This window comes from Columba livia, chromosome Z, assembly GCF_036013475.1.
Source record: "Columba livia isolate bColLiv1 breed racing homer chromosome Z, bColLiv1.pat.W.v2, whole genome shotgun sequence".
In the NCBI taxonomy this organism is placed as follows: Eukaryota; Metazoa; Chordata; class Aves; order Columbiformes; family Columbidae; genus Columba; species Columba livia.
The window spans coordinates 28896909-28922995 of record NC_088642.1 but is presented as its reverse complement, the minus strand read 5'-3'; the positions used below and the strand labels follow the sequence as shown (position 1 = coordinate 28922995).

Below are 26087 nucleotides of genomic sequence, written 5' to 3'. Positions count from 1 at the left end.
ATATTCCCTGCAACCTTTAGAATGTGCATTTCTGCCATGTAAAGCGGTGATAGTCCCCTGCAAAACACATTGACCATTTACAGCAACATGTTGCAGGGTCTGGGGGAGAAGGAGAAGTCTTGGAGTCAGGGAGAAAGAATAACATGTGTTCAATAAAATATTTAGCCTGAAAAAGAATCCAAGACTCTGACAGAAAAGAAAATGAATAGTTCCTAAATCTCATGTTTTCCTAAATACTGAATACCTGAAGAATTAACTGGAAAAGTACTTATTTTGCATTTACCGCAAGTCTAAATAGATGACTAGCTAACAACTTACTCCTTCTGTTTAAGTATTTGTGTGTCATTGCTTTTTGTGGTCAATCTAAAGTTACATCTTAGCTGAGATACGACATGTATGTCAATGTCACTTCCCATGATGGAAGTGGGACTATTTTCTGAAAGAAATCAAATGTTACTAGCCAAATTTTTCATACAAATCACTAAAGTATAAAGCCAAGCGCTCAAAGTCAGGCAGTTGCCAGAATTACTTTTTTTGTGTCCTTATGCTTACACTAAAATATATCATAGAATCATAGAATGTCCTGAGTTGGAAAGGGACCCACAAGGATCATCGAGTCCAACTCCTCTCCCTGCATATGACAACTGCTAAATTCACAATGGCATGATCATGTACTGCCTTAGACATGACTGTGGGCTAATGCGGTTTGTAGGATCAGTAAAGACTGTGTAGCAATGGTTGCTATAGTCTTCCCATTTCCTGCAGAATTTGAAAGATGTTTAGCAAATGGTTTGGAAGATTTGAAGTGAAACAATAGTCTGAAAGATAATAGACTCATACCTTAGAGAAAACGTGCTTCTATAAAACCTGATGATAGAACATAGAAATACTATATAACACTAAATAAATTGCTTAAAGATAATCCAGTTTGTACAGTTACTCTTTTCATTGTTTTCTGAATGCCCACTGTGAGCCAGTAGTGTCACTTGCAGACATGTTGAGCTGAACTCTTGCAAATTAAAGTCAGAGGAAAATATGTTTGATAACTTTAAGGAAAACTAATATGAAGTATTCTGAAATATGTATTTCCCAAATTGGTCAGATTAAATTAGAGACTTTTTTTTCAGTTTATCACTGTGTCTCTAACTCTAGGCTATAAAAATACCACCCTTGTATCTTCAATAGTGTTTATGGAGTTAAATTAGCATCTGTGAAGCTCATAGCTATTGAGATTATAAGCACCTAAGAAAAAAACTAAAAGGAATGTTTGATGGAAACAAAGCACCACACAGCTGCTCTTGCCCACTCCCCTTGTATTCCCTTGGGATGGCAGATAGAATCAGAAGGATAGAAGCTAGAAAGAATCTCATGGATTGAGACAAAAACAGTTTAATAATTCAAAGGAAGATTTTTTTTTAAACGTAAAAAAGCCCCAACCAAACAAAAACCAAACCCCAAACAAACAGAGAGAGGAGAGGAAAATAAAACCCAAGAAAAACAAGCGATACAAATGAAAACTATTACTCACCACCAACCGACTGATACCCAGACAACTTCTCCCCCAGTTTTTAGCATGTCGTATGATATGAAACATCCCTTTGGTCAATTGGGATCTATAATAATATAGACTGTGGGTCCAAAGAAAAATGTCCTTTGTCCTTAGCATGCTGTTCCTCATCCTTGTATAAATGTACTTTTATCTAGTCTCTTTTGGATCTCACTTTGAAGCCCTCTACATCAACAAATGTCTCTTACTCTGTGTCACTCTTTCCTCTAATATCTTTTGAAGCTCTAAGAGCTTCAAAAGTAATCTTATTTATTTACTTATATTCTGGAATTCTCGGTCATTCTGTCTGAGATTGCAATTCGTTTGATCTCTCTCCCTCCCCCAGCCCTTTATTGGGGTAAATCTCACTTAACAGACCATACTTTTAAAAACCACTGCTTTGAATTCCAGTCAGGAAACATGGCTGGATGAAGAGCCTGTTAGGTGGGCAGAAAACTAGTTCTACTGCCAGGGTCAGAGAGTAGATAATGGTGTCTCAGCATCTGTCTGGCAGCTGGCAACGAGCACATCACCATGAGGCATTGATACTAGCGTCCATGTTGAAGTGCAGAGTTCAGCACACAGACAGGGTGACCTGAAACACTGGCACAGGCCAGAAAGTGACTGACTAGGTCACAACCCTGCTGGGAGGGACCTGGCGACTCCAATGGATTGCAGAGTGGAAAGCAGCCAAACAGCGCACTCTTCATTGTAAATAAAGCCAACTGTGTGCCAAGGTGACTGCAGATGGTGGATCAAGGGGAATGGTGGGTGCCCAGGAGAGGGCTGCCAGAATGGTCGGGGCCTAGAGCACAGGATCGGTGATGAATGCTTGACAGGGCTGAGTTTACTTAGTCTGCTGTGGTGGAGGTGAACAGCTATCTGATGGCAGCCTGCAGCTGCTGGAAGGTTAGCTGCAAAAGACAACAAATCTACGCTCCTCTCAGTGGTGGTGGGCTGTTTGTGGAGGGGCAAGGGCTCCTGAATGGGAGGTTCAGAATGAACATCAGGAAAGTCTTCATTAGGAATGTGGTGAAACACGGGAACAGGTTATCCATGGAGACTGGGGAGTTTCTGGTGGAGATTTTTGAGATTCAGACAAAGCTGTGGCTGATATGATTTAGTGTTGATGATAGTCCCACTTTCAGCATGAGGCTGGACTGGATAACCTCATGAGGACCCTTCCAAATGGTAGTTCTATGATTGTGTAAGTAAGCATAATGCTTCTTACAGCTATGTTCACAAAGGCAAAACTAGCAATGCATGTTTTTCTTCTGTTTTGCCAAGACAAGTAAATTCGATATGATCAACATGTCCTGGTTTAGTTGCCTGAGTATTTGTACTTGAATCTGTTACCAGTTTTTCCACAAATTGATTTGATTTTCCATTGTCATCAAAATATAAATTAGTTGCCTATTGTCTGATTTCTCCAAAGCTTGGCTTTAATATTTGAGTTAGAATTATTCTCTTTCCCTCATGGTTTTCTTTATGCTGTAATCTGTTACCTTTCTAATTTTTGCATGTGAGTTGAAGAAGAAGTTGCTTAGTGAGTTAACTTTCTCAGTTCAGCTATCTCAGTCTGATTGTGCCTGCAATTCAAGGATTTTTATGACTTTCAGAGCTGCCTAAAAATCTGCTTATATAGTGGACCAAATAGCCTCATGTCATATTATAGATTATTTTTAGCTATGTTATCAGCATTTTTCATTTCGTGAAGAGATATAATTAATTTTATCACTATTTTTTAATTTATTCAGTTGTATTGAATATCCACTATGCGCACACTGAAAATACAAGCCTGAAGTTAAACTTGTCCCTGGATAACTATAACACATTGATTCCTGTAGTATTTTCATAGTGATGGATTTTGCTGTTGATTTGCTTCAGAGTATATGCCTTCATGCATACAATTTTATAATCTTTGTTTTCTTAAACTGCATTACAGCTAGATTAAGAAAAAGAGCTAAATTATGAATTTAGATTTTATGATTAAAAATTTAATTAGAAATAGTTTGCTTACAGCAACTCCGCAAGATCTAAGTGTAAATGGAGCTTTTTAATATTACTCATGAAAGGCGTTTCATTAATGGGTCTTCCTGTGCACACAGAGTAAATACATTGCCATGAAAGATTTTCTTGCAGGTGTACATTAGTCTTTGTGAGACATGTCATACTGAAGGCCATGTCTGTGCTGTAAATGGAGGTGTGATTGTAAATTGTGGCCATAGTCTAGCCTGCTTTATTTTGTGTACCATGTATACTATAACATACATGTGAACCCTAGTTTGGTGGAGGCAAATATTTGGTATACTAGTCTGAAGTGTTGTAATGGGACTATTAAAGCTATTGATACCTGACCTAGGTGGAATAATAGATAGATAGATAACCTGTATTTCTAATTCCTAGTTTAGATGTAGAAGATCTTTAGATTTGCTCAGAGCTTGGGTTTCTTCACAGGAAAGTAATCAAGGCAACAGCTGCAGACAGTGATATAGGTGCAGGGGAATTTATCAAGTAATGGTAAAAGATTTTGTGTAATACATGGACAATTTCTTCTCGTTACTGCAACAAGTTTCTCAGCATATCAGTGCTCTCAGAAAAGTAATTTTTCGAGAATTTTGTCTCACAATGGTGAGCTGTTTGTTAAAAGTTTAAAAAAATTTCTGAAGAAATGATCTCCTCTTTAAATCAGCATCAGTTGGAGATTTCTTTTGTGGATTGTCTGCCGTTCTTCCATGACCCAGAGAATATTACCATCAGTTTATATGGTGAAATCAAAAATAATATTTACCAATGCTTAGATTTAAGATTTCTTTAGGGCCTAACCTTCAGAGATTCTAATTATTCACCATTTCTAAGCTCTACAATGGTGGTTTTAATTATGATAATGATAATAATGATAATACAGTATGAATAATATTTATAATAATCTATCTTATGGAAAGGAATTAAAAGAGTGATCAAATTAATCTTTTGGGTGTTTTCCTACGTGATGAATATCTTTTTGCCTTCATAGGTTTCAGAAGAAGCTCTGCATCACAGTACTGAGGATGAAGAGTCTTACCAGGGAATGGAACCCTATCTTGTGCGGAGATTATCATCTCGTAACATTCAGCTTCCACCCCTGGCTTTCAGGCAGCTAGAACAGGCAGACTGGGATAAAAAGAATGATACTGAGAATATCCCAAGACCGATGACTCTTCCTCTGAGGATTCCTCCTCTGATTGCCATTACATCTGCCGAGGCCAGCAGGTAAGGTCCAGCAATTTCTTCTTGATTCGACATTTTCAATGGCAGGTGCAGGACAGAGGATGCTGCTTCTAGGAGAGAAGTCTATTTCTTTTCTAAATCCCCTATATAAGTGAAAAAGAAGAATAATATTTTAATTTTTAATTTTGTGGCTGACATTTGATAATACTGCTTATAAACCTTTTTGTCATGTCCAAATACAAACACTAGAAATAATTTCTCTGAACATTACTAATACTTTATATTCAGAAAGAAGAATTCTGCAGGCTTCAATAAACATTTTTTTTTTCTTACTATAATAAAGATAGGAACATTTTCATCCACAGAAAAATTTTTACATTATAGAGTTTCAAAACAAGTTTCAAAGAATCATGAAAGGATTTTGTGTGCTCCTGTATATCTACGTGATTTGTGATGTAAATTGTTAAGCATATTTGGTTGTAATGATTTGTGTTATAGTTTCTTCATATTACATCTGTGACTTCATATTTCAAGCATGTTTTCCTGAGTAACCTTTGCTTTTCTTAAAAGTTTCTGATAATATCCTATTTTCCATTTTTATTTTTCAAAACATGAATTATTTAGTATGAAGTTGTTGCTTACAATGGTGAAAGCAGGGCAGCTGCTTGGTAACCTAAGAATCTATAAGTAAAAAGAAAGATGAAAACACTGAGAGCTGAAATGCAGGACTTAAGAACTTTCATACGTATCTTCAGAGAGAATAACGTAGCTGTGAAAAGAATATAAGACTCTAGTACCAGATTAAAAACATAAGTATTCATTACAGTGCTATGTCAAAAACCATCTAATACTAACTTGAAATTTAATATTGCCTCCCAAATCTTATTTCCACTGAGGGCAAGTGCTTCAGAGTTGACCTGGTCTGTAGCAAAGCAGCACATCTTGGTGTAGGGACGGTTTTTCTGAAGCAGGAGAACACTAGGGCAGTGGGGAGACCTGCCAGGAGCTGCCAGCTTTTGCAAGGGTCACTGATGAGACCTGGGCATTGCCAGGGCAATGGTGACCCTGCCTATAAAAAGCAACCTAGGGAGCGCTAGTGACCAGGAGTGCTGCAAACAGAGTGGGACGTGGCAGTTTGCCCATCCATTTGTGCAGAGGGGCACACAAGTAGGGTGGAGAAGCTCTGCAAGCACAAGAGATTAGCTCAATTGGTGGTTATCACCCTCCCAGGAGGAGCTTTGCCATGGTATCCACCCAGTGCAAAGGAATGTCCTATCCAAATACAAAGGTATGTCCTTTGCACTTGCCAGGAAGTATGCAGCAACCCAGATGGAGCTCCCACGGAAAGATGCAGCTGCATAGACCTCAGGCTACAGGGAGTGTCAGAGCCTTTTGCTGCTATGGGATGACAGTAGAGACAATATCTGTGTGAGATGTGACTATGTGGATGATCTGCTCAACCTGGTGATGAAGCTGAGAGAGAAAGTATTATAGAAAGGCTAAGACGCATCAGGGAGTCTGCGAAGGAGATAGACTGGTGGGATCATGCTCTGGACTCCCTGAGAGAGAAATGGCCAGCAGTAAATAAACAAGATCAGGGGAGTCCTGTATCCTCCCCCCGCCAGACTTCAGACAGTAGCTCAAGGCAAAGGAGTGAATGGAGGCAAGTCCACACTCAGGCTGGCAGGTGAAACACCCCCTTGCCCACCTTAAACTTCCAGGTGTCTCTGTACAATAGGTATGAGGCTCTGGATGTGGAAGGCCACAAAGGATATCAGTCGATGAGAAAGATAAAAGCCTGTCTATACCAGAAGTGTTGACAGGATCAGAAAGGCCTGTCTCCTGTATTATGACCACCTCCATGAGGAAGAAAAGACAGGTTGTAGTTGTAGGTGACTCCCTTCTGAGCGGAACAGAGGACCCAAACAGACCCCCCTCTTAGGGAAGCCTGCTGCCTTCCTGGGGTTCAGGTTAAGGACATAACCAGGAAGCTTTCCAGCCTGGTACAGCCCTTGGACTTCTACCCATTAATGTTCTTACATGTAGGAGGCAGTGAAGTTGTGATCCATAGTCCAATGGCGATCAAAAGAGACTGCAGGGCCTTGGGATGGTTGGTGAGGGAATCAGGAACACAGGTTATTTTCTCCTCTCTCCTTCCATTTGTGGACAGTGACATTAGAAGAAACAGATGGACACAGTTGATTAATACGTGGCTCTATGGCTGGTGTCACCACCACAATTTTGGGTATTTTTGATAATGGTATTGCCTACATAGCACCAGGTTTGCTGGCATCAGATGGGGTTCAGCTTTCTCAAAGGGATATGAGGGTCTTGCACACGAGCTAGTGGGGCTCATTAACAGAGCTGGAGCTGAACTTGGAAAGGAACACAAAGAATAACAAGAAGGGCTTCTACAAGTATGTCAGCCAGAAAAAGAAGGTCAGAGAAGTGTAGCCCCTTGGTGAGTAAGACTGGTGAACAGGTAACAACGGACAAGGAAAAGACTGAGATACTTATCAACTTCTTTACCTCAGTCTTCATGTGCAAACTCTCTTCCCACACTTCTTGAGTGGGTGAACTGCAAGAGGGGTCTGGGGGGGCAAAGTCCCTCCCACGGTAAGTGAGGATCAGGTCTGTGACCACTTGAGGAGCCTGAACATTCATTAATCTATGGGACATGTTGAGTTACAACCCAGAGTCCTGAGGGAACTGGCTGATGTAGTTTCCAAGACACTCTCCATGATACCTGAGAAATCATGGCAGTCAAGTGAAGTCCCTGGTGATTGGAAAAAGGGAAAAATCGCACTAATTTTTAAAAAGGCTAGAAAGGAGGACCCTGGGAACTACTGAGCTGTCAGCCTCACCTCTGTGCCTGGGATTATCATTGAACAGATCCTCATAGAAGCTATGCTAAGGCACATGGAAAACAGGGAGGTGATTTGAGACAGCCAGCATGGCTTCCCCAAGGGCAAATCCTGATTGACCAAAGTAGTGGCCTTCTATGAAGGAGTAACTACAGCAGTGGACAAAGGAAGTGCTATGGATCTCATCTATCTGGACTACTGTGAAGCCTTTGACATGGTCCCCCACAACATCATTCTTTCTAAATTGGAGAAATATGGATTTGATGGGTGGACTGAGAGGAGATTCAGGCTAGACGTGAAGAAGAAATTTTTTACTAAGAGGGTGTTGAAACACTGGCACAGGTTGCTCAGAGGTGGTAGTTGCCCCATCCCTGGAGACATTCAGGGCCAGACTGGATGGGGCTCTGAGCAACCTGATATAGTTGAAGATGTCCCTGCTCTTTGCAGGGGGATTGGACTAGATGACCTGTGAAGGTCACTTCCAATCCAAACTATTTTATGATTCTATTCTATGATTCTTTGTTCTTTATTCTTGTAATACATGAGACCAGTTCTTGAAACATGCTTATATAAACACTGACTGCATCCATAAACATTTAGATTGTTTACAAATGTAAATATTATTTGAAGAGTTAAATGTAATGTCATTTAGTAAAGTTTTGAAGATAGATTGGTGTCTTGACTTTTTTGTTTTCTGTCTATGAAGGCTGGAGAGAAGATTAGTCTGAGACACAGAAGGAAAAATATGTATAGATGATTACAGCTCACATTCCTGGTCTTTCTAAATTTCTCAGACTCACAGAATGTTTGGGGCTGGAAGGGATCTCTGGAGGTCATCTAGTCAAACCCACCTGCTAAAGCAAGTTCACCTACAGCTGATCACATAGGAATGGCTTCAGGCAGGTTTTAAATGTCTCCAGAATGAGAGTATTTCAGAGTATTTGGCTTTGAAACTTCAGTAGTATTTGGGATGTCCTGTGTAAACTGTATAATACACAGGAGGTACTCTGTGTTTTTAGCTTTAGTAGCACTGACTGAAGAAAAATATGTACGATCCCGATGTGGTAGCAGGTTAGAAAGCAGAATAAAAAGCACTACTTCTGTCCCCTGAAAAAGTTTAAGTAATTATAGATTTCTGGAGACTGCATTATGATCTAGGCTGAATTCAAATAGGCAAGAGCAAGATATTTTGAAGGGTATTTACACAAATGAGACACCTAAAACATACAGCTTGTTATGCATAGCTACCTGCTCTACTCAGAGAGTGATTGCTTCTGTCAGAGACTTCTCTGTAGCTAAGAATCTCTTCTGGACATTAAGAGAGGACTTTGTATCCTACTGATGCTGTTTATTCCTGTGGTTGGTAGACTATGTTTTGAAACTGGAAAAAAACCAAGATTTATCTATGAGTAATTTTATTTCTGAGAGGGAAACAGTAGATGTACAGATTGTTGAATGGAGTTGCCAGGCTGTTTAAACAAACAAACAAACAAACAAACCAAAACTGAACACAACAGCAGAAGCAATTAGAATGTTGACGTTTCTTTGTAATAAAAAATCTTTAGCTTTTGTGATTCTTTGTTAGCTAAAGAGCAATTATGCTGCTACAGGAAGAATCTTGTTCAGGAAATTAAATTTCTCTAGATGTTTAGTGCCATTTTTCAGTTGCATTTACGTGCTTCCATTGTCAGCTGAACAGCTGCAGAAAGCTATCCTTTTATCCGGCTTCTTGTCTGCATGAAAGTAAGCAAACCTAAGGCACCTGTTATGCCTGTGGAAATACAGCTTACCTCTATCGCCTTTGAATGTGTGGAAATGTGCACCTGAGAGAAGGAAACCGACAAGTGGCTGAGAGGCAGGTGGATTCCCTGTCTGCAATGGGTAGGTGAAAGTAGAAGGTAGCATTTGGGACACAGCAACTCACTCTGAGGCAGAAGAATTGCACCACTGAAAACATCTTAAATTACAAATATGTGTTTTTGTAGGAATGTGCTAAAAGATCCCAAAGAGAGCATTGTGAAGTATCTTGTTCTGTGATCTAAATACCTGGAATGTGCAAAACTAAAACTAGTGGCAGTGGATGTATTTTTTAAAATAAAATACACATCCTATTCCTAAACATGCATATATGCACCTGTGTACACACATGCCCTTTTTCACTCCCTTTTTCTCTCTTTTTAACTTCATGGTGTCTCAGGATTGTTTCCGTTTTTATGTTAGCTTTGTAGAGGAATGAGCTAAAAAAATTTAAAAAAAACCCCAGCAGAATAGATGAAAAACTAGCAAGTAATATAATTCAGTAATGTTTTTATAAATATTTCAAAACTTGTAAACTCTTACTCTTCTGACTCTGAGGAGGCATTGCAGTGTCCTGTCATTCCTTTTACCCTTCTAATTTCTTTCTGTGCATACAGGGAGCCAGATGCTGATATTTTTTTCACTCAGGTTAAACTGAGACAGCAATAAACATCATTGTTGAAATAAAGGATTTATGTCTTATCTTGAAGTTTCACATCCAAAATGGCTAACATGAGCTATAAAAACATGTGCTTACAAATTGATAGACTGAGCCAGCAGCTGGAAGCAGCAGTTACGTTTATGAAATGTAACAATTGCCAGACCTTCTATGGGGAGCATTAGAAATAGGCTGGCAATTGCTTTTGATATTTCAGTTCCTCCTTTATTTTCTTTAATAAGCAACATATTTAGCCCATATATATATAATATTAACTGTGATATTTTACTCTTAGCTAGGACAACTAGGATATTTGGAGTGTGCCTATGCTTTAAATTTTGCCAGTTTTCCTCAAATAGCTGTAGCTAGGTTTACCAACAACTGTGATGTAGATAACAGCTGTGATGCCGTTTAAGAAGGGATGCACAGACTGGAAGGGATTGGCAGCAGAATATTTTTGTTTTTCCCAAGCAGCTGGTACTAAAAGGGTGGGGGACTGTTATAAATAAGAACTATTTGTTTGAGGAGATTTAAGGTATTAGATCTTGCCTCCTTTATAATAACTATTTCAAAGATGGTTTAGTTTCTTCTATATTTGTTTTGGCCAATAACCACAGCTCCCACACTGATTCAATACTCAAGCAAATATTTATATTATGATAGTGAGTGTAATACTGTAAATTTGATTTCTTCCTTCAAACAGCTGGATGTGATTCAGGACAGTTGGTCAAATCTATACATAATGATGGTATTGATTTGTCCAAAGCTTGCTGAAATATGATGTAAGTCTCTTCAGTCACCTTTTTTATGAAAACTATATCTTTGCTTTGTTTAATTCAGAAGAGATAAGATAAGAGAAGATAGGATGTAGATATTCTTGAGCTGGCTGGACCAGTGTTGGACATATACATAACCCACTCTCAGCGGTACAGATCCAAGGTGTCAGAAGCTGAAGTAGCCTTTTATTTTCCCTTTAAAGGATAGCTTTGTCAGTGACAAAGGAGCAAACTACCCCAGTTATGGCTGTGATTCTTCTGACCTTTTAGAACATACGACTGACATAATATGATGGGAAATGTCATGTTCATTGGATGTAAACTCCAGAAACATGAGAGAATATCATGTACTTGAAGACTTCACTAAAAGGGTTATTTGAAAGCAAAAAACTATTTTAGAGTTTAGATATGGTTAGAAAGGCTTTCAGTAAAAAAAAAAAAAAAAAAAAAAAAAAGTTTTTGTGTTTCATTTAGTTATCTGTAATTCAGTATATATAGTATTTCTTCTTACTGTTTACCCTATTCTTTGCTCAAATATCATTTGGGAGAGATTATTATAATTGTAAAACATAAGATCTATTTTAAATTGCTTTTGTATTGCTTATGTAGCACTGAAATTATGTACATTAGTGTGTTTATGAAACTCTAGGGAGTTACAAAAATGATTTACATGATAGTTAATTACTGAAGGATCTTTTTTTGCAGTGTTCCTTCTGTGCTAGTTTATCAGTTTTCCTTAAGTTCTTTGGATTAGACAGACACTGTACTGCTTAAAAACTTCTGTGTTTTATTATCCATTAAAGAAGCAATCAAAACTCTCTGTATTGAAAATCAGTTAAAACTAGCTTTAAAATTATCTCCTGTTGTTTGTTTGTTTGTTTTTCCTGTCTTTTGAAGATATGCTTAAACTTTTTAATATCTGTTTTTGAAAGGAAATATAAAATTGTCATTAGCATCATCAATGTAACTTTGATACTACAGCAATACTGATGGAGAATTCTAATTTCAAGCTAAATGTGTCTTAATGTCTATCACTTGCTTAATCTTTGTCTTCCCTCTGTCAGAGTAATACCTCAAAGACTAGATTTTGTCTTCTGTAGTCAGGGCAATAAAAACCTTTTCAAGTGTTAAACAACCAAAATGTGTGAATTCTGAGCCATAGTTTTGCAGTTATTCACTTACTATACCAGCAAGGTATTTTTAAAACAACAGCTAGTATTCTAAATTTTGGTTCTGCTCTAAGGAACTGAGTGTTAGAGAGAGATGATGAAAGCAAGGAGATTGGACTTTAGCAGAATTACATGTAATACAAATAAAAGCGGGGGAAAAGCTGCTCTTCAGATTTTTTTATTTGAAACTCAGTAGGGTAGTTCATGTAGTGAAAATAAGTGGGAAGTATGTTTTACACTGTGCTGAAAGAGAGGAAAAAAAAGAAAATTTGCAATTTAACTTATTTTTTAATTCAGAGTTATGATCTTGGGCCTGTCAAGCTGTAACTCTTGTCAGGAAGCTTCTCATGGGTCTAGGCTGTTTTCAACAGCAGCTGTGTTCCCTGACTCACCTGCCAGTTAAGAATAATGAAAAACATCACAATAATTCTTAGCACTTTTATTGCACATTTCTGTATTTTAAAAGCGTTATAAACATCATCAAATCCTAATGTTACCTTTGGGAGATCAGTTAGTGAGCAAGCAGTGTTATTTTCATTTTGTGCATAGGGAAGCTTGCATTTGAAACAGCAGTGCAACTGACCAAGGCTACAGAACAAACCAATAATCGAACTATGAACAGAAGTCAAGAGTTTTTGGCTTCTGGTTTTGTGTCTCTCCTATACTACCTGTTAGAAAGCTGAGGATGGAGCTTGGAAAAAGGACAAAAAAAAAAAAAGGTGCCTCAAGTTTATCTCTACCTTTCAAAGTGAACCTAATATGTCATGGAGGATTTTACAGGTCTGAGAAGGTTTTGAATTGTTATTAGTAGGAGATAGACATGTAACTGTTGTTATATATCTGGACTCACACTGAACCTGTGTTTCTATCATACTGAGTCTCATCAAATTGTATCTCACTGCTATATATATTACAAAGAAAACATATTTAATTACTGTGGAAACCAAAATTCAGTCAGCATTTAAGCTCAGATCTATCAGTGGGAAAAATCAGCGAGAATTTGTGAGGTTAAGTGGACATTAGAAGCCTTTATGTTTTGTGGCATCCAAGCCTTGGCTTTTACATGAGTCTTCTGTTCTGGTGACCAGCATCAGCAATTTCTATATTGTTATATGTATTCTCGAATCATTTTGGAGAACAACTTAAAAATAATTCTGTTGGTCAACACTTGTATTGACTAGGTGCTGAAGAGAGATAAGGAGGCTGTGAAGGTGGCAGGTCCCTCCCATACCAGAATACTTGCATAACAGTTATTCTTAATACCACTGGAAGACTTCAGATCTCACATTTACCTCCAGGGTCTCATCTCCCAAAGAAAATGGTTATTTTAACTTATGCCTAGCATCAAGTGGCTGATTTAGATCTCATGCATAGGTAGAATATGGAGGACAGCAGGTACTGTGTCCTGTCCAGCATTAGCCATTCTGAAATAATTTTTCAAAATCAGAATTTTGACCAAATGCTACTGTTTTATTCAGCAGTGGTAAAATTTCTAATTTTCCAATAATAAAAATGACCTCTTTGACTTTTGAAATAATTATTTATATAGCATAGGCTAGAAACAGACATTACTGTAAATTGTGGATGAATAGTGTATGTGTGCATGCATTTTCTAGTTTAAGAAAGATTGTAAAACTATTATTTTAAATAGGCATCTGATGGAGTCTAAAACATGGTATAACCCTCTTTGACTGCAGGGTTGTATAATTAGCAGATAAAGTTTGAGATACACTTTTTAAGTCAGGTAACAGCAGATAGTAGTCTCAGCCGAGATTATTTTTCTTCTTTGCTAAATTATGATTTCTGTCATTGCCGTTTCTTAAGTTTGCCAAGACCTTGTGAATGGCAGCCCTCCAGTGCATCAAGCGCTCCCACCATTCTGGTGTCATCTCCAAACTTGCTGAGGGTATAACACATCTTATTGTCCAAACAGTTGCTGAAGGTCTTAAGCAGTCTTGGCTCCAGTACTAACTCATGGGGAACTGTTCTTACCTAGATGCTGCTTAGATTTGGAATTACTTGCCTGTTACCTTTTAAGCATGATGGTTCAATCAGTTTATTGCCTGACTCGTAGTCCATTAATCTAGTCCATATGTCTCCTGCTTGGCTACAAGGTTTCAGTGAAAATCTACCCAAAACTTTGCTGCTGCTGCTGCTCTTATTTTTAATAGAGCCAGGAATTTCTTCATGAAAGGGAATCACGTTTGCCACATAAGATTTACCTGTGATAAACCTATGCTGAGTCTTCTAAATCTTATCTTGTCCTTCATATGCTTAGAAATTACTTCAAAGAGAACAAGCTTCACAGGATTTAAGATGAGGCTGGAGCAGCCTGTAGTTCCCTGGCTCCCCTTCCCCTTCCCCTTCCCTTTCCCCTTCCCCTTCCCCTTCCCCTTCTTCTTCCCCTTCCCCTTCCCCTTCCCCTTCCCCTTCCCCTTCCCCTTCCTCTTCCTCTTCAAGATGATCTTACCACCAGACCTTTTCAGACCATTGGGGACCTCTGCTAATCATCTCAGCTTTTCAAAGAAGATAATTAGAACATGGCCTCACAATGACATTGACCAGCTTTATCAGCACCATTGGATGCATCTCACATGGTCACTGGACCTTGAACATGACCAATTTACTTAAGCAGAAGCTAACTTGATCTTTCCCTACAGAGAGTGGTACCTTCTACTCCCCCAAACTTTCTTCTGGAGAAAGCGACATGGAAGACATGAGAGCAGACCTTGCCAGTAAAATAAGGCAAAGAAGAGTTTGAGTACTTCATTCTTTTCCATGACCTTCATCACTTGGTCATCTTCTCCATTCAGTGGCAGGCTCACATTTTCCTTTTTCTTTATTTTTGCTTTGATGTACCCTTTTGTTGCCCTTCTTGTCCACTGCCAGGTTCATCTCCAGCTGAACTTTAACTTCACTGATGCCATTCCTGAAAAGCCAGGCAATACTTTTATATTCCCTCTTGGAAACATGTTTCTTCTTCCACTTCCTGTACTTTTACTTTTTGCATTTCATCTCTATTAGAAGTTCCCTGTTCAGCTGATTCAGTGTCCTACTATTGTTGAGTCATTGGCTGATTATGTAGGAATTTTATGATAAAATATTATTTTAATTTTTTATTATTATTACATTCCTGTATGCATTCCATAAAAAGGAGGGATTTCTTAAGTAACTATACTCTATTCTATGTTTCTGCATTCACATACTTTGGTGCTGTTGTGTTAAACAGATCAGGAGAGATTGTTTTCTTGTTTCATAGCTGATTTTATCATAGGTATAAAGAGACTGGTCACTTGCTAAGTGATCTCTTTAAATGATTTCTCCTGTTGATTCTTCCTAGTTTGTTGCTCAGTTCTCTGCGAAGGTGATTGTTGGTGCCAAGGTCTACAATTGCAATGGCTCACCTTGCAAGGGAAAGCTCGAAAAGTAAAAAACTGCTTCTAATTATATTTGGTTAATGTTGCAGTGAGGTAGTGACAGGATGTTAATAGTTTTTGGAAGATTTATACTTTACTTTTCTGTCTTTGTTTTGGTTTTGTTTTTTTGTGGTTTTTTGGTGTTCTTTTTTTTTAGCAGTTAACCAGTAAAGTAGCTATTTTCTTAAAATATTTGGGCAACAAGCCAAATTGAAGCCCACACACATTTGATTCACCATTGAAATTGCAGTGTGAAAAGAAATGCATAACAAAATAATCTCTTAAGATACACTTTTTCACTATGTCATATTAATGTCATTTTAGAGATCACAAAAGAAATCAGAAAGCTTATCCAATTAGAGGAATACATAGTGTCTTCCTTATGAGGATATTTTCATGTTGGAAATTGTCACTTTAGATTAGCTTCACTATCGAAGATGTCTTGGGCTCTTTCTGATTTGCATTTCAATCATCCCTACCACAGCAGCTTATAAATACACACAAGATAACTACTGGACTGTCACAGGCACATAAAGCTGAGGAAAAGAGGATCTGGAGGGTGATCCAACCAGCAGCTGTGTGTAAATCCAGCCTCTAGGAAAATTCCATCCCAGCTGTCTTGGTCTGGAAGGACATGGTGTACCATTGAAGGAGAGCATAGAACAGCTCAAAGGCAGCTCGTGTGGTTGTGTGTGGAACAGTGCCTAGTATGACCAGTCAGTGCATACCTAGGTGAGAGAATCAAAGTAGAAACATAGAATCATAAAATCATTTTGGTTGGAAGAGACCCTCAGGATCATCAAGTCCAACCATAACCTAATGTAACATGTCACTGTTTACTGCAGGGTGACAATAAAACCATGGCAGATGCTCTCCGTTAACCCTCTACCCTTTCCAGTAAGGAAAGATAATAGGAGGAAAAGGGAGAGAGACTTGCAAGTTGGAAAAGTTAAAAGTGCTTTACTAATGCTATTAATACACAGAGAAAATAATACAAAATACACAAAACCACTCTTGAATTTCCTGGGGTAGCACAGCGTTTCCCTCTTCTTGTGGTGGAGCTGTCAGTCACTGCAGTGGCTGCAGGACAGGCACCCATAAGTCCTGGGCTGCACTCTGCAGCAAACTGGAACTCGATTCAGGGATGCAGAGTCTGGAACCAAGCCTCGGATCGCAGGGCTGACAGGCAGGGTCCTTTTCAGATGCCAGCCATGGTCAAAGAGAGCGAGACCCTCATGATCTCCCACTTTTATAGGGTGTATGATGTGTATGGGATGGAATACTCAGTTGGTCCATTTTAGTCACCTATTCTGTCCGCCCCTCCTTGTAAATATGCCCCTTTCACTTATGGGACGTGCAAATTTTATCAGTAACCTTGGCTGCTATAGCAATAAATCTAAATCTGTGCCTCTTCTGCATACCATTGCTACCGTTGTCAGCTCCGGAGTGAACAGCATCTCAAAAAACATACAGCTAAATTCAGAAAATAAAAGTTGCTTAGAAGAACTTAGCTGAAAGGAAAAATTCACTAAAAGAGAGCTGGTCTTGTTGTTAACAAAACCAGGACATAACTCTAGCACCAAACCAGAAGAAATTAGTCTAAACACCTTTTAAACATCTCCAGGGATGGTGACTCCATCACTTCCCTGGGCAGCCTGTTCCAATGCCTGACAACCCTTTCCACGAAGAATTATTTTTTAACATCCAATCTAAATCTCCCTTGGCACAACTTCAGACCATTTCCTCTCGTCTTATCACTTGTTACTTTGCAGAAGAAACCAAGACCCTCCATGCTACAACCTCCTTTCGGCAGTTGTAGAGAGCGATAAGGCCTCCCCTCAGCCTCCTTTTGTCCAGGTTAAACAGCCCCAGCTTCCTCAACCACTCCTCATAAGAACTTGTTCTCCAGACCCCTCACCAGATTAGTCACCTTCCTCTGCGCTCTCTCTAATACCTCAATGTCCTTCTTATGATAATGGGCCCAAAACTGAACACAGAATTCAAGGTGGGGACTCACCAGTGCCGAGTACAGTGGCACAATCATTTCTCTAGTCCTGCTGGCCACACTATTCCTGATACAAGCCAGGATGCTGTTGGCCTTTTTGGCCACCTGGGCACACTGCTGGCTCATGTTCAGCCGCTGTCAATCAACAACCCCAGATCCCTCTCTGCCAGGCAGCTTTCCAGCCACTCTTCCCCAAGCCTGTAGCGCTGCCTGGGCTTGTTGTGACCCAAGTGCAGGACCCAGAGCTTGACCTTATTAATCTCATACAATTGGCCTCAGCCCAACCATCCAGCTGGTCCAGATCCCTCTGTATGGCCTTCCTACCCTCCAGCAGATGAATACTCCCACCCAGCCTGGTGCCATCTGCAAACTTACTGCATTCAGTCCTCTCATCCAGATCATTGATAAAGAGATTAAACACAACTGGCCCTGACACTGAGCCCTGGGGAACACAGCTTGGGATCGACCACCAACTGGATTTGGTTCCATCCAGAACGACTCTTTGGATCGGCCACCCAGCCAGTTCTTTATCCATTGCAGAGTACACCCATCTGGGCCATGAGATGCCAACTTCTCCAGCAGAATGCTGTGGGATATGGTATCAAAGGCTTTAACGGAAGTCTAAGTACACAACATCCACAGCTTTTCCCTCATCTACTAGTTGGGTCACCTTGTCATAGAAGGAGATCAGGTTGGTCAAACAGGACCTGTTTTTCATAAACCTACGTTGACTGGGCCTGATCATATGGTTCTTCTGTAAGTGCTGTGTGATATTACTCAATATCATCTGCTCCATGACCTTGCCCAGAACTGAGGTTAGACTGACAGTTCTGTAGTTCCCCGAGCCCTCCTTCCAACCCTTCATGTAGATGGATGTCATGTTACCCAGCTTCCAGTCAACTGGGACCTCCCCAGTCAGCCAAGATTGCTGACAGATAATGGAAAGCGGCTCAGTGATCACCTCCACCAGCTCCCTCAGCACCCTTGGATGTATCCCATCTGGCCCCATAGACTTGTGGATGTCCAAGTGGTATAGCAGGTTGCTAACCATTTCCCCTTGGATTATTTGGGCTTCATTCTGCTCCCCATGCCTGTCTTCCGGCTCAGGGAGCTGGATACCTGGAGCACAACTGTTCTGACTTATAAAGACTGAGGTGATGAGGTCCCTTCAAATCCCTAACATTCTGTGATTTTGTGATTCTGGGTGAAGGAGGTATTTAGTACCTCAGCCTTATCCTCATCCTCTGTCACTATGTTTCCCTCTGCATCTACCAGGGGATGGAGATTCTCCTTAGCCCTCCTCTTGTTGCTAATACATTTATAGAAACATTTCTTGTTGCCTTTCACAGCAGTGGCCAGGCTCAGCTTTAGTTGGGCTTTGTCCATTTATTTGATCCAATCATTCTACAGGTCTGTGTGCATAGTCACTGTTGTGTAATCTCTATTAAGGCTGATTACAGGCTATATTTTTTTCTCGTGCCTTCCTTTCTCTAAACTAGCAGAAGCGACAAGGTGGTTCACAGGCAAAGGATCTGGGCTATGTAGCTGGGCTGTTGTCAGCATTCCATACTTGCTTTGGTACAATCATGTGTGGAGACAAGCATCTTGTCACATAACCTAACAATCAGTACACACAATTAATAATAAAATTGGATACTACTTTATAGCCTTATTCTCTTTATAACTTAAAACATATCTGGCTGAGGAAATCCCCTGTGAATAAGGAGATGACTTCGGTAAGTCTGTCTTGGTAAGCATATAAAATATGCCTGTTCTTTCTTTCATCAGATACTTGCTTATGACCAGTACAGGTCACAGGATGTTAATTAGAAAGACTCGTGGTCTGGCTAAGTATGGCCATTCTCACATAAAACAAATTGTAATAGTTCTATTTTCTAGACTATTATCATCCATTCATAATGTACATTCCTTCCACATGATTCTGCAGAATTTTCATCCATATTTAGACTACTAGTAAACATAACTTTGCTGATGAAGTTATATTGTACATAAGCACATGCACAGTAGGACCTTAATTAGTTTTATGATTGGGTGAGTACAGATTTAGAATTACAAATTTACTTTATAACATTATTTACTTTATTTATTTTAATTTACTTTATATTTTTTGAACATAGTTCCATTAATGTTTCACACTACTGGCAAATAATGCAGTTAATGCAGATTCCAAATCTCATGTTAGAATTTGCATATTTAACATTTTTAAGTGTTTCTGTTTAGATAGTGTACAATATCACATCCAAATATATTAGAATATTTTAGATAGTGGTGGTAAGGCTTTTAATTTGCAGAATTACACACTATTGAAATAGAATGAACATTTTATAAAGCAACACTTCTATCAAAATGTTATTTCATTAAATGGCATTTTTTTTGTTAAAACTTTACTTAGTGGAAAAAAATATTTCGTATTCTTGCAGATGGAACTTTTTTTTTTAACTCTGAAGAATTTTTTTAAATTTGAAAATTATTGTCTTTTATTAAATAGAAAGCCGAAATCCAGAAAAAAATGTTTTAATTTATTGAGATAATGCTTTGATTCCCATTAAAAAATTTAAGAGGAAAATTTGTACAGTACATAACGAATAATACTTCATATTGGAACACAGGGTAATAAATTGGACTTTCTGGAAACAGGAGGAAGCTGATTTCTTCACAACTGTAATAAAATAATACTTCAAAACTATTTCCACATACATATTTTACATTATGTGTACTCTCTGAGAACAGCCTGTGAAACACATTGAATTATCTGCTGTCTTTTTTTTTTCTAGTCTAAGCCTCCAAACTTCCTTCTGATTCTTTTAAACATCCTACTTAAAGTTTTCCCTTTCACTTCAAATGAAGGCTTGACATTAGTTCTCTGGAAAACAAACAGATCAGGTCCTCTTCAGACTTAAATAAATAACAATTTTTGCTTTCCTTAAAATGGTTTTCTTTAAAAGAGGTAATGTCTATAAAATGGAGATTAAAAGAAAGGACTGCAAAATTTTCTTACAAAAAATACAGGCAGATAATTTTTAGTTCTTGTAACAGCAAATAAAATAGAAGAGCCAAGTCATGAAAGGCTGTAACTCTGGTTTTGCCTTTTTCCCAGCAGTGAACAAATTTTATGAGATGTTTTTCATAGGTCTGTTGCCTGAACTTCTGAGTACAGAGTAAAAATGTGGGCCTTATCAGAGGATCTGCTCCATGTGATAGAGTCAGATCTGGTTGACTGCTATTACTTTCAACAAAATAAATTTCTGTGCAATCTCAAGTAATGGGTACATAATGGTCTCATTCTGTTCTCTCTTGACACATCCCTTCTCAACTATAATTTTCTTTAATTCAAAAGTAACTCTGGTCTTTTTTCTGGTACAGGTGAAAGGATTATTAAATGCAATAGTTTGACAATGACAAATGTGTGAATAGGTGGCTGCAGAATCTCAGACTCTACAATAAATGTTTCATTATGACAGTCTGTGGCCTTACTGAGTCTAACATATTACAAGTCTGCATGCCCCTAACAGAAAATAAATATATAGTGTTTAAGATAGCTACATATGATCCAAAACTCACTGAACATGCAGAAATCGAGACTTTTAAATGGACACAAATCAGTAGTATTGATTTTCAGCTGCTTTTATCTAGTTTTGTTCCCAAGCAATTGGATTTTTATGACAAGTTTGTCTGAAAAATTTGAGGGAGTTGTGTCTTTCCTTGACTGCAACCTTGCTGCAACATCGTCTTTAGTGTCATTCTGTTACTCTGCTTTGGCTTGTATCTCCTTTCTCCTCCAGATGTTCATATATTTCTGATGCTTATAGGTGCTTATTATAATCTCTGTTACTGTCTAAGACATTTATTAATCAGACATATTCTGCTTTTCTTGGTCTGCCACAATGTAATATAGTTGCTTTTCATGTTCTTTATAATATTTGTAACTACTCATCTTTGGCAGAAGACCTGAGTTCAATGTGTTTTGAAATTATTATCCCTGGATACGTGCGTGATGGATGGAGAAGACTGACTAGACTGTATCAAGTAACACAATGTGTCAAGTAACTTATGCAATATTCAGCACTGTGGTTTCAAAGCCGTTTTATGAAAATGAAATTACAGAAACTTTCATGCAATTCTATAAAAACAACTCTCAACACGTTTCTTGGGTAGTGTAAATACCAGTTTGAATAGCAGAACATGTTTTTGTATATGCAGAGAGAACTATGGAAAGATATTCAATAATCAGTAGTAAAACTTTGTGTCATCCTTGTAATTTTCCTCAGTCAAAGGTCTAGTCTGATTTTGTAATTGCAAAAGTAAAATATATTAAATAATCCATAGCCACAATTTTTTCTTTTGAGATGCTTAATTTATTATGTATGCATGAATCAGTAGCAATTGTTTCTCTTCATCAAGTGTGAACACATAACTGTGCTTTTTGATTCACAGATCAATTGGTGTAAATTTGGGCAATAACTGTGCTTTTGCCACCTTTATTTTTGATGCTAAAATGTCTTAATGTAGAATATACCTGCAAAGCCTCATTGTTCTGCACATAGAGACGGTGGCAAAATCCTGTTTAATTAAATGGGGACTGGATGTGGCCTACACAGAGGTACTAAAATCTGTGTGGGAGTTTCATGTAAAATCATCAGAAGTCTGGGGTCTGGAGATTGTCTGTAAATTTAGCCTTAACCGAAAACAGAAAAAAAATTCTTAGGATTTTCTCTGTTAAATGTAAATGACATGTTAGCTTAAAGTAAATAACAGTTATTTTAAAAATTACAGAATTACAATATTTTTGCTGTAGTAGAGGAGGAAATTACAAAAAATGAAGGCAGTGTAGAAAAACCCTTAAAAATCCCAGCATTAAGATAATAACACAAAATAAGCAGTATTGATTTATCTGGTAGTTTAAAAATCTTTAAGCTCTTCATTAAGATGCTTGTATTTCAGGTGATTGTCATTGATTTCCTGGATGAACCAGAGGCTAGATGTACTGTGTCATTTTTTAGAGAAGAGTTATACAAAATAAAGTAGATGTTGCTAATCTGAAAAGGAGCTGCATCATTGTATATGAATGTACTCTAGAGTTAGATTTCTTTCAAGGCTGGTTAGTATTGAATTTGTATTAAAAGCTTTACTGTGGTCCTGATGACCTCATTTGGGGATTTTTCGTTTTGCTAAATGCCCTACTACGTAAAGGAACCATGGCTCATGCACTTCTTGGGATCTCCATTACAGCCATGAATAGAACCTGAGCATCCTGAATCTCAGTTTAAATGTAAGTGGCATTTCAATTATAGGCTGAGTTGAAGATCCTTTATTCCTTTGATGCTCTTTAAAATGTATACTTGTCCTTATACAATACTCGATGACAGACGTGAAATCCGCAATTTCTGAGAAAGGTGAAGAATTGTTAGGAGTTGTTAGATGTAAGAGTTTTCTGTAGATTTAAGGACAGACACTTCAATATTGGGTTATTTTGCTATCTTTGGGACACCTTGAATTTTGAAAAAAATGCAAACAATTGTTAAAAATAGTAGTGAGAGCATCTACCAAAGACCAAGTAAAGGTAAACAACAGACCTTCTTGACCTGTAACATAAAAATCCAGGAAAGTAAACACTAACCTTTTCAAGATATCTCAATAATTTTAACTGGGAGTAGCTCAAGATAATCAGGATAATAAAGTCAGAGAACATGTATTTCAAAGATAATGGAAATACAATTGTAGATATTGCAATTTTCTAAGAACATTTTTGGTTCCTGCTTGTTTGCTTGAATAGGTTCCACCAATAGCTAGGTAGCTAAGAATGACTGAAGTCAGACAGATCCAAGCCTAAAACTTTTTAATTTGAATTTAGACCTTTGAAAGCTGCAGTGCAATTGACAGTACAACATTTTTTTCAGTCTCAGAGTGCCAGCATAGTCAGTACAAAAACATTTGCAAAGCTTCTCTAGCATGCTTTGTAATGAGCCCTGATGATAGTGTGGGATAAGAGAAGTTATATTCAAGGTAGTCCTGTAATATAGCAGTAGCAATTCCTACTGTCTTCAGTACCAATTCATGAGACACTATTAGCACTACCATGAGAGAAATGGTTTTGGGTGCTCTTCTGGCTTTGAATCCTCTTTAGAAATCAAATAATAAATCTTTTTTTTTTTTTTTTCTGATTATCAGTGTGATTCCAGGAGGTAGGACTGACAGCTTTAATACAAGGAATTCAGTAAGTGTTGTCTGGTTTGCTAATTATAACTTAGATAACTTAAAATAACTTTAAAAAATACAGATAGCTTAGAAAGGTTATTAGAAGAAAAACCCTCCACATTCCATTCAATTTTTTGAAGAGAGTTTGAGAAATTTTATCATTCTGTAAAACACAGGAAGTTAAATTTATAAGTCAAGATTAATTGTGGTAAGAAGCACAGTGAAGAAAAGCAAAGAAAACTCGTGAAAAAGCTATTCTACCAGTTTTCCACCTTATGTCAAGGCTAATAAAATATGCATAGAGTATTACTGAAGTAACACAGAATACCAAGAAACAGTGATGAGAATAAGTAAATGATGCTGTTGAAATTTTTTGAATTATCGTAATTCCTCTCTTGTATAGCATTTTCCATAGGGAAAATGGATGATGCTTAATAGCTGCATGGTTACTTAAAGATAAACATACTTAACGTAAGATGTGCTTAACTAAGAATCAAGAGGGTATGTCACAACCTATTGAAGAATGCAAAAAGCTGTGGAAAAGGTAGCATGAATAAAACAAAACAAAGCAGAAATCTTGTTGCTATCAGTGGAGTGCTGTAAGAGTACGAACTAAGAATATGAATTTCACTTAGAGGGTATAGTTGCATTTTTTTTCTCTCAATGATTTCAACTAAAACCACCCAACACTTTCTATCTTTGACAGCATTTACTGTCAGCAGTTATTTCAGTAATTAACGCAGTTAAGTGGATTATGATTTCTTACCCAGTGCTATATCTCAATTGGAGAAATCTTAAGCATTGAACTACAGGTTGTGTTTTTTTTCCTTCAACATCAAATGAATATTAGATATCCATCATGAATCAGATCCAAAACAGATTATTTCATTGCCTGAGTGATGAGTGGCACTCAAAGTCCTGATTCCCTGAAGTATGAGCTGTTTGCTTGCTTTCAGTACCTGAGGACAGAACTTGGTTCTCCATATTTTATTATACCTAAAAGACTGTGAAATTGGACTTTATTTATTCTGTAGATAGGTACTGCGATATTAGTTGCTTTCTATGAATTTTTGGGAAAGCATTCACAACTAACTTTTTGTATGTATGGAAAGCTGCCACATTGTTCTTGACCACCGTAATGATACTGAATATATGAACATTTAAAACACCAAAACCTGCAACCTCCAAACCAGCAGTAACAAAAATCCAATTATAAAATCTGACAAGTATTCCCCATTAACCCTGAGATGTTCATCACATTCTAACAATAATGGCTAGGCAGTGGTAGTTTCCAGTATCTCTGACCCCATCTTAATCCCTTTTCAAGTACAAATTGAACACGTCCTGATTGTAGGGGATCATGTTAGTACAAGCAGCATGTAGTCACACTGCTCTAAACCAGGTAATAATTTCTAAGTCTACTATTTTTGCTTCTGTAAGGGTCTGTAAGATAGAGGGGAAGCAGGGCAAGACTGCTTCAGTGAATGCTGGCCAAAGAGAGACAGAGCTGGGAATGGTTTCAGAATTTCTTTTCTTTGTGATTGCTGCCTTGGATTGTCAGAATCTGGCCAGAATCCCTAAGTGTTTATAAACCCAGCAAATATCAAGTAGAAACTCAGTTTCTTTTTTGTTTTGTTTTGGTGGTGGTGGTGAGGTTTTTTTTATTTTGTTTGGTGTTGGCTTTTTAAAAAATATATATTTTTATTAAGGAAGGGAGTGAAAAGTAGTTTTTAATCATTTAATCTTTCTCTGTTTCTCTCCACACTTGAAAATACTGGTGAGAGGAAAGAGACTGTTGAAGAGAACAACGTGGGTGTTAGCTGAAGTTATAAGATAGCATTGAAGCATTCCACCATTTTTTTAAATAAGAAACTTGAAAAATGTGGCATTTTACTGTGCAAAGAGTTCTCTATGAGGTCTTTCACATTTGTTTCTGGAGGGCAGTGCTCTTATGCAAGTGATTCATTTGACAAATGTGAAAGAAATTTCAGCCAATGAATTTCATATTTTCAAAGCGTAACTAAAGCTGATATACAGGCTACAGGCAAATATTGCAATTCAAATAACATTCACTTGTAGCTCAAATATGAGCTGAACAATCCAAGTTTCAATCAAGACAGAAGAAAAACCTATTAGTGGTTCTAGCTGGAGAACTATCAAACCAAAATGAGCAAAGCTTCGTAAATACAGTCATTAATATCAGCAGGATATTTTCAGTGAGTATGAGGTGCACAAGTAGCAAATTACAATTTTGATAAATAACAATTTAAAACTTTTTTTTTTATATCTCAAGTTAATATCTCTCAATAAAGGTCTTTACTTTGGAGAGTTACAGATGGGAAATTAAATTGGCAATATTCACACTCACTTACTCGCATTAATGAATGCTTCTTTCCCCTCTATCCTTCATTTAAATAATAAGTAATACAC

General features: G+C 37.8%; 1 protein-coding gene across 1 annotated transcript in view; it reads left to right on the top strand.

Moving 5' to 3' along the window:
- Nucleotides 1-26087, top strand: part of PDE4D (phosphodiesterase 4D) — a 600515-nt gene that overhangs the window by 161219 nt on the left and 413209 nt on the right. The window contains exon 3 of the mRNA XM_065045251.1: nucleotides 4563-4798. Coding sequence (XP_064901323.1) covers nucleotides 4563-4798 — 236 coding nt within the window. The remainder of the gene's footprint in view (nucleotides 1-4562; nucleotides 4799-26087) is intronic.